The sequence below is a fragment of the Limulus polyphemus genome, unplaced genomic scaffold, assembly GCF_000517525.1.
Source record: "Limulus polyphemus unplaced genomic scaffold, Limulus_polyphemus-2.1.2 Scaffold8899, whole genome shotgun sequence".
NCBI lineage: Eukaryota > Metazoa > Arthropoda > Merostomata > Xiphosura > Limulidae > Limulus > Limulus polyphemus.
In genome coordinates, this window is record NW_013674509.1 from 830 (window position 1) to 10,056 (window position 9,227).

Here is a 9,227-nt window from a genome sequence, read left to right on the forward strand (position 1 = left end):
TTAGATGTGTTAACCACCTACTGATGATAGATGTGTTAACCACAATAAAGATGTGTTAACCACCTACTGATGTTAGATGTGTTAACCACAATAAAGATGTGTTAACCACCTTCTGATGTTAGATGTGTTAACGACCTACTGATGGAAAGTTATTGCCGCATGATGTTTAAATCATATACTCGTGTCGCTCATGTCAAAACATGCGATTTAAGTGGGAGGTAGTTCAAGGCAAGTGAGAATTACTTACTGTGTGTAAAGAGGTAAGTTAACCTCATTTTTTACCGAGGTTAAAGACTTAACTTTTTTTAAATGAAATGTTTTCTATTATTGCAGATTTAACTCCAGTTGTTGATACTGGACAAGAACAAGATGTGCACACTGGCTGGATGAAAACGTATAAAAACTGGAATGTCATTGTGAAGGATTTAAAGGTTGTGTTGTACATTTTAAAACTTTTCATCTATGGATACTGTTGTTGTATTATGTTGCTTGTTAGAAAGTTCAGTATGTACCACTGGACTGAATGTAGAAGCAGGTTATATCATTATCACGAGTGGGAATAAACGTATTGTTGTAAAAAGCTCTACTGTAATTTCTTTTCTTTTTCTCAAGTAAAAACAGATATTGTGTTTTACATAAAAATAAAGAAAATAGTTAAGACTAATCCATAGAAGAACTAGAGTACGATATCTAAGTTGACGACTCTACATGTTTCGGAGGATGACGTTGTAACGTCGAAACATGTAGAGTCATCAGAACTAGAGTGTGATATCTGTAAAATCTACATTGACGACTCTACATGTTTCGGCGTTACGTTTTCCTGAGGATGACGTTGTAACGTCGAAACATGTAGAGTCATCAGAACTAGAATGTGATATCTGTAAAATCTAAGTTGACGACTCTACATGTTTCGGCGTTACGTTTTCCTGAGGATGACGTTGTAACGTTGAAATATGTAGAGTCATCAGAACTAGAATGTGATATCTGTAAAATCTACATTGACGACTCTACATGTTTTGACGTTACGTTTTCCTGAGGATGACGTTGTAACGTCGAAACATGTAGAGTCATCAGAACTAGAATGTGATATCTGTAAAATCTACATTGACGACTTTACATGTTTCGGCGTTACGTTTTCCTGAGGATGACGTTGTAACGTCGAAACATGTAGAGTCATCAGAACTAGAATGTGATATCTGTAAAATCTAAGTTGACGACTCTACATGTTTCGATGTTACGTTTTCCTGAGGATGACGTTGGAACGTCGAAACATGTAGAATCGTCAACTGTTTGAAGGCCATAGATAGGCCTAAATAAAATGTCTTTAATTGTGTACCAGTTTAGTGTTGAATATTATTTATGGTTTTAACTTTATACACAAGTGCCAAAATACTATAATTATAACAAACTCTGAGTTGCTGTTCAGAAGCTTTCTAAAGAAGAACTGTTTCCCTGAAAAGCTTGTTAAGAAGGCAGTCGTTCAATGGAGCTAAACGTCCTTTGGCTATTGCGTTACCCTTTATGGGTCCTTTCAAGTTTCAAGATAAAGAAAAACGTTTTGAACATTTTAAAAAACATTATAAGTATTGCTGAAGGGGATATATAAGTCTCAAGTATGCATGAAGGTTTTCTTGAAGGTGAAACGCCCCCCCCCCCCCCAGTGGCAAAGAGGTATGTCTGCGGACTTACAATGCTAGAAACTGAGTTTTGATACCTGTGGTGGGCAGAGCATAGATAGTCCATTGCGTAGCTTTGTGTTTAACTTCAAACAAACAAGGTGAGAGATACAATTTCAACACTCTATGGAGATCGTGCATCATTTACAAATTCACATGTACCTGCTGTAAACAAATTTATATTGGTTTCACGATACACCACCTAGCAACACAAATTAAAATCATTTAAAATCGTTCGAAGGATATCAGCCCGGCATTGTAACAACAGGTATGAGTATTGTAATAGGTAAAAAACAGGACATTACACAATATGTATACCCTCTGGTAGTGGATATTATATCAATAACTTGAGGGGTAAAAAGTTATTAAATGCATGAATTAATGGTTATTTGTACGTATTATGGTTATTTATTATCCATTCAATCATGCAAATGAAATAATCTTGAAAAGAGACTCAGTGTAGATGCTCGTCTGTTCTCTACTATTTTAATCTGTTGTGACAGTTATTTCTATACATGCTTTAATTTTTGTAAAATTTTACGTTGCTTCTCTATCACGTAGGATCACTCTAAAACGTTCCTCATTCATGTGGAGCCACTAAACATCACCACCCACTACTTCATAGACTGCCTTGTGTTAGCATGCTGTCTGAAACTAATTGCAGACGATGAGAGAAGAGAAATCTTGCCAGTGTCATCACTGCTGTTTGTCCAGCATGGTCCTTCAGTTAGTTTTAATTTATCTGGGAACCGAGGTAATTAATTTAATTGAATTAATTAGTTTGTTAGTGTATGGTTGATTTATTTCTAATGTACACACAAATAGAAGGGTCAGGCATGGCCCAGTTCTTAGCGTGACAGACTGCGAACCCGAGGTACTGTGGCTCCCACTCTCTTACTGCTAAAATAAAAAAATTCTGCTCTGCATTTGGAGTTATGGGTGCATTACAAAAGTGATGGTCAAATCCTACTATTCAACTAGAGTAGTACAAAAGTTGGTGGTGGATAGTGTTGACCAGCTGCTTTCCCTCTCGTATATCACTTTAAAATGAGGGACCTCTAGTACAAATAGCTCTTGATTTGCTTTGAGCAAACTTCAAAAAACAAACATAAATATAAATATAGTAGTTAAGATTACTGGGCCACTGAATGGAGTAGATTTGGTTTATTTCAGTTGTATTGTTAGCTGTTTCTTTTATTTACATATGCCATTGTTCTTAGTCAAAACAGATGTTGAATTTATTGGTCATGAGGCTTTACTTGATATGTTTTTATATTTAGTTGTATTTAGAGTAACACATTATTATTAATAAGCTTTTATCCAAATTGTATTTCAGGTTTTAGAAAATTGGAAAGATATTCTAATCCAGCATTTGGAGAGATAGCTTCTTGCCCTTGTGACTTGAATGAAGGAACTTGTGATGTGTTTTGTTGCTGTGATACTGTGAGTGTCCACTGGATCAATATATGTATTAATGTCATGCTAACCGATGTAATGTTTTTAAACAGTTTGTTGTTATAGTTGTATTACTAAAGGTTTTCACTATTATAAGATCATGTGTTTTTTTGTATTCTATTATATGACAGTGGTGTTTAAGTGTAACATAGGTTAATGATTGAGATGTAAAATGTACATGGAACTTAGTCTTATTATCATTTTCAAATAATTTCCAAAACGGTTTTACCTCCCCTAACATTAAGCTATCTTAATCTTATTTCTGCCCTTTAAATATTTCTAAAAAATTTCCTTTCCTTTTCAACCTGACAATGTTTCTGAGGAAGAATACAATCCAGGAAAAGACAATTTGGATTCTTTTTTTTTTCCTAGCACCTACTTATTTTGGTCAGTCATAATCTACACCTATTCAGGAGATTGTGCCTCCCACCCCTTTTTTAAAACTTTTTAATCAGGTATGTAGTATTTTACATGTTTCCCCTATAGTCTATAATGCTTCTCCTTCCTTACTGGGTAACATTCCACCTTATGAATTTTGTTTTTTCCCCCTTCACCTAACATACAAGTTGATGCTCAGAGATTTTCTGACCAACTTCATTTGGGTGTCTGTATGCCCCATTTCCCCTCGTTTGTTGGACCAATATACATATATGCTTTGGAGTACCATCACAATTTGGATTCTCAGCAATTGGATCTTTTACTCCCCCTTTGGGGTTCAGATCCTGGGTCTTTGGTTCATTTTAATCAGGTTCAATTCTCAAAGATTCACCTTTCCCTATCTTTCCTTTTACATTACCAGTCATCCCTCCAATTATTGTCTGAGGCCTTTTGTCACTCCCCTAAACTTTTTTCAGATGAGCTCAGGGCCCTCCTTTGGTCCATTATGGCCCATTTATTGGCCTCTGCTCTTTCCCTTGATACCTGGCTCCTGTGTTGTTGGGGAGAGATACTTTACTTGTGGGGGTGCTTCTCCTCATTCATCCTTGTATTAGGCCTCTTTCCTACACAATAGCATTTTTGGGGATTGTCCTGATTCCTTGGAATCCAGGATTGATGTGGCTAGATTGCATTTGTCCTTGTCTTCTCTGGCCACATGTTTATCTCGCCCTCCCACTTCACACTCCTCGTTACATGGACAACTGACTCCTGCTTGCTTTTTCCCATTCACAGTTCAGAGACCACACTCATCTACTCCTACAAAAAGCAACACAGGTGGTTTTTTCTGATAAAGGTGGAGAAGTCCATTGTTACCCCCACTCAATACCTTGTTCATTTGGGTTTTTTCTTCAATTCCAACCTCAGTCAAGCCCATCCTTCTCCTCTTTGTCTTTAGGATATGAACTGAGTGGTCACCAAGGACCTCACCTTATACTTTCTCTTGGCTCATCTCTTTAGGGGATGTGGGCTTCTTTGTAAGCTCTCATTCCCATGGGTCGAGCTCATATGCATTCACTTCATTAGACACTCCTCAATCAGTGGGACTTCTCCTTGGATTCCTTAGACCACCCTGTTACCCTTTCTTCCACAAACAGGGCTGGCCTGGCTTGGTGGCTTGATAGAGACCAGACCACAGCAGGAATTCCACTTTTTTCACCTCATCCAAATTTATATTTATTCACAGATGTATCTCTAGAGGGTTGGGGTGCTTACCTAGACTCTCGGGGTATTTCAAGTTTCTGGTTGGTTGAGGACTTTTCACTCCATATCAACATTCTCATACTTATGGCGGTTCATCGAGCAGGTGGGGAAGGGTGGTTATGGTACATTCCAACAACTCCCCTATGGTCTGTTATGTTACCAAGCAAGGGGGCACCAAATCCAGGTGTCTGTCTGATCACACTCTGGATCTCTTTTTCTGGGCCCACACTTACCACATTGTGGTCTTAGCTTGCCAGGTTCCTGGCACTCTGAATCTGGTTGCAGACTAATTTCTTGTCCCAATAAGATTCTCCCCTGGGAGTGGTTCCTCAATTCTCAGATCTTTTGGTGGGTGTGTTCTTAGCTGGAAACACCTCATACTGATGCCTTTGTCACCTACTGGAACACCAAACTTCTTTCCTTTTGGTATCTTGTTCTACACCCGTTAGCTCTGGGGGGTGGATGCATTTAGTCAAGATTGGAGGGGTCTTCACATCTATGCTTACCCTCCTATTCAACTCCTCTCCAGAGTTCTATCCCTAATCCAAACTACTTCATGTCTAGTCCTAGATGTGGCTCCATATTGTTCATTGCACCAATGGTTTCCTCCTCCAACCTTTACTTGTACAACCTCCCCTGTTCTTACCTCTGTCTCAGTCTCTACTCTGTCAATCTCAGTTGGACATTGTTCTTCCAGACATCACCATAATCTGTCTTCACACGTGGTTTTTGTCAGGTCCGTTGCCTCAGCCCAAGGACTGACTCCACGTGTTACATACTTCCTTTCCTGATCCATTAAACCTTCTTCCATTTTCATTTACCAAAAGTGATGGTCTGCCTTCCACCTTTGGTCTATTCGAAATGGCTTCCATCCTTCCCACCCTTCCCTTCCTCAACTTTCCAAATTATTCACCTGGTTGTTTTGCAAAGGATTGTCTGCTTTGACCATGTCTAGCTATTGGGCAGCCTTGTCGAACACCTTTTATTTCTCTGAGTTTCTTAAGGTTTTGTCTTCCTCTGTCATTTCCCTTATTTTCTGCTCCTTTTGAGTCATGCATCCTCCACATTCCTTTGATTTACCTGATTGGGATCTCAATGTGGTCTTTTATGCCCTTTCCCATTCTCCCTTTGAACCTTTTCATACGTGTTCAATGTACCATCTCTCCTTCAAGACCTGTTTTTATCTCCTCCTTTTTTGTGGATGTCATTGATCAGATATTTAGGTCATAGTTTGATTTGTCAATGCATTAGGCTGGTGTATTCAGACTTATCCATGGACGGTCACCATTTCCATAAGGTTTCTTCTCATCAAATTTGTCATATCACCATGTCTTTGGCTGCTTGCATTCGCCATTCTTTGGAGGGGATCATTCAGGCCAGACTGTAGACTACTCCCAATACCTTTGTTGCTCATTATTTGTATGATCTGGCTGTATCTTCCTTGGGTGGATATCGTCTCCCACCCATGGTGATTCCACACACGTCCATTTGCCTTTGACTGGTGTAAGTCATATCACTTCGTTTCATTGAGGATTTTATTTTCAGTAACTCTAGTTTTTACCACTGATAATGGGATCCCACTCTGTGGTGGGTGTTGCTTTGTCACAGACCTACATTATTTACTAATTGCTGTATGATGGTCACTGGGGAGATGGGGTGTTCTGCAAAACCACTGGTGACATACTCAGTTGTATGTATGTATCTATCTATATATACACCTTTTACTAGTTATCAGTACGTTTCTCCCAATGATGGACCGTCACTTATGTAGTTTATGAGTAAAGCAGAAAGGAATTTCTGCCCATATCTGCCGACCTTTTGATTGAGTAAATCTCAGTCGGTCTGCTTTTAAAAATAGGCACTGACACTGCCCTGTTCGTATTGTTGTGTGCAGTAGAGGCCCCTCCTCTCATTAATTCTGGTTGCAGGAGGTTCTTTTCCTATTCCTACAGTTGAGTTTAGGGTACTTCGTCTGCCTCATAATACCAGCAACAGGACATACGTACACTGTTCCTATAGTTGATCAAATGTTCCATATCCTACTCATAATTCTAGATGCATTTATGGTTGAGTTATTTATGACTTCTGCTCGTTATACTGGTTACAGATCTTACCCCATTCTTACAGTTGAGTTGAGGCAATGCCATGACCCCATAATGCTGGATTCAGTTTGTTGTACTTCTTTCTCCTATGGTGGTTTTGGGAGTTTCTACAGTTGCAACTGAAAGCTAATTACGTCTTCATACTTCTATTTGCTTGATGTATGACACTTTGTTTACTTATGGTTGGGGTTTTTGACCTTGCCCTAGCCACTCTGTTCATGTTACAATATATATTTGTTTTTATCTATTTTATCCTCAACCTCCCAGTGCTGAGGACGAATTACGGAACCTCGTCTTTCTGGTTGAGGTTGTGCTAATTTGGTTTATATTTTACTATTGATTGCACCTCTCAGCACAAATTGCATTGGTGCACATCCTTTTTTCTGCCCGTATCAGATTCATTTCTACTTCAAGGGTCAAAGAGCATACCTGTTCAAGAAGTAGTGTGGTACCCCACAAGTGTGCTTTGTTTTCATCTTGGAGCACTTCTGTTCATTCTGGGAGGTAAGACCATTTCAGAAGTTAACATTTTTCTTACTCTGAAAATGTATTTCCAATCCATACTTACCTCCTCTCACACTTTCCATGTTTGCTCCCCACGGCTGGCGTTCTTTTTTTTCAGAGCCTGCTAATTCTCGAAATTGAGGATTGAGTGGGAATAGCAGAGTGAGATAGCTGCACCAGTATAGGTGCCACAATATTATTGGTGGAGAGTAGTTACATGTACGTGTTCAAACATGGCACAGATTAATGGGGTATATAGACTGGTGTGCTGAGCATGAAAATGTTTTAGCAATGCTTAGGGGGCAGAAAGAAGATCTGAGATAGCTTAGTGTGAGGGGAGGTAGGTACCTATCAGAAATACGTTTTAAGTGAAAGAAAAATTTTCACTTTAGGTGTTACATGGAGATGGAACATACAATCTGATTATCAATTTCAAACAAAGTATACAGATTATGTCAGCACAAGCAGAAACGGAGTAAATTGTATTATACTCTGGTTTAAGTCTCTTTGTTTTCATTTGAGTGTGTTCAATCATATACATGTGTAAATAAAGTAGAATCACGTATTGAATGCACTCACATCTTAGAGAACGGAACCTATTAGAAATATTTTGGCCATAAGCCTAATTAGAAAGTTGACAGTCAGTCAATGGCTTAAATGATTCAGTTTTTTTGTCTGAGAGGCAAAGACTTCCAGTATGCTATACTTATTATATATAAACATGAGTATTATAATCTCATTAATATCCAAAAGATTCTTATATACAAAAAACCTAAGTTAGATCTAGTGTAGTAAACAGTTTTTTGGAAATTTTTGCTAATAATTAGAATGTCAACTCCTGAAAGCATAAAGTTGTACAATAAAATTGTAATAAAAAAATGATGGTTCAGTGCCACATAAACAAAACAGTCAAGTAATTGTGTTTATATTTTGAGTACAATCTAAGTCGTACCATTCGTACAACTTGCGATAGATGGTCCTATGTGTGGTGTCAATATCTGTGTCACACCCCTTTACATCAGTAGACAGAACACCAGGGCAGACATCCTTGTCTGAATTACATTCCTGAAGCGAACTTGGTTACCAAGTCTGGAAGGTTAGTTGGAATGAATCAAACCCGTTTCCACCCAACTAAAGAGTTAAATGCTCAGTCACGGAAACAAGGAACTACATTTTTTATGGTAGATAGAAAGTAAACTTTACTAACAGTTTTTCTGAGAAACCATTTCCACTATTGACATAATTGGATTGGAGTTTCTGCAATATGATTTTAAGTATACATGGTTTTGAGTTTTTTATGCTATAATATTTTTTATTAAATCTTAATCTTCATTGAAACAACATGTGCAACGTTTTCTGATATCTTGTTTTACTCCATGCACATATAAGGTATTTTCTAGGAACTTCTAAGCATACCTGATGAGTTTGGTCTTTGTTCGCTCTGTTGTAAATGTTACAAATCCAGTTCTTATAATCATATTGTTATCATTGGTTAGATATGCATAAATCGTTGGCTATCATTGGTTAGATATGCATAAATCGTTGGCTATCATTGGTTAGATATGCATAAAACGTTGGCTATCATTGGTTAGATATGCATAAAACATTGGCTATCATTGGTTAGATATGTATAAAATATTGGCTATCATTGGTTAGATATGTATAAATCGTTGGCTATCATTGGTAAGATATGCATAAAACATTGGCTATCATTGGTTAGATATGCATAAAACATTGGCTATCATTGGTTAGATATGTATAAAATATTGGTTATCATTGGTTAGATATGTATAAATCGTTGGCTATCATTGGTAAGATATGCATAAACATTGGCTATCATTGGTTAGATACT

The 9,227-nt window shown here is 37.8% G+C and overlaps 1 protein-coding gene across 1 annotated transcript in view; it reads left to right on the forward strand.

Annotated features, from left to right (window-relative positions):
* Positions 1-333: 333 nt before the first annotated feature.
* Positions 334-9,227, forward strand: part of LOC106475635 (tectonic-1-like) — a gene marked incomplete at its 5' end in the record, with an annotated part of 21,137 nt that continues 12,243 nt past the window's right edge. Inside the window, 3 exons of the mRNA XM_022379696.1 lie at positions 334-431; positions 2,238-2,430; positions 3,013-3,119. Coding sequence (XP_022235404.1) covers positions 334-431; positions 2,238-2,430; positions 3,013-3,119 — 398 coding nt within the window. The remainder of the gene's footprint in view (positions 432-2,237; positions 2,431-3,012; positions 3,120-9,227) is intronic.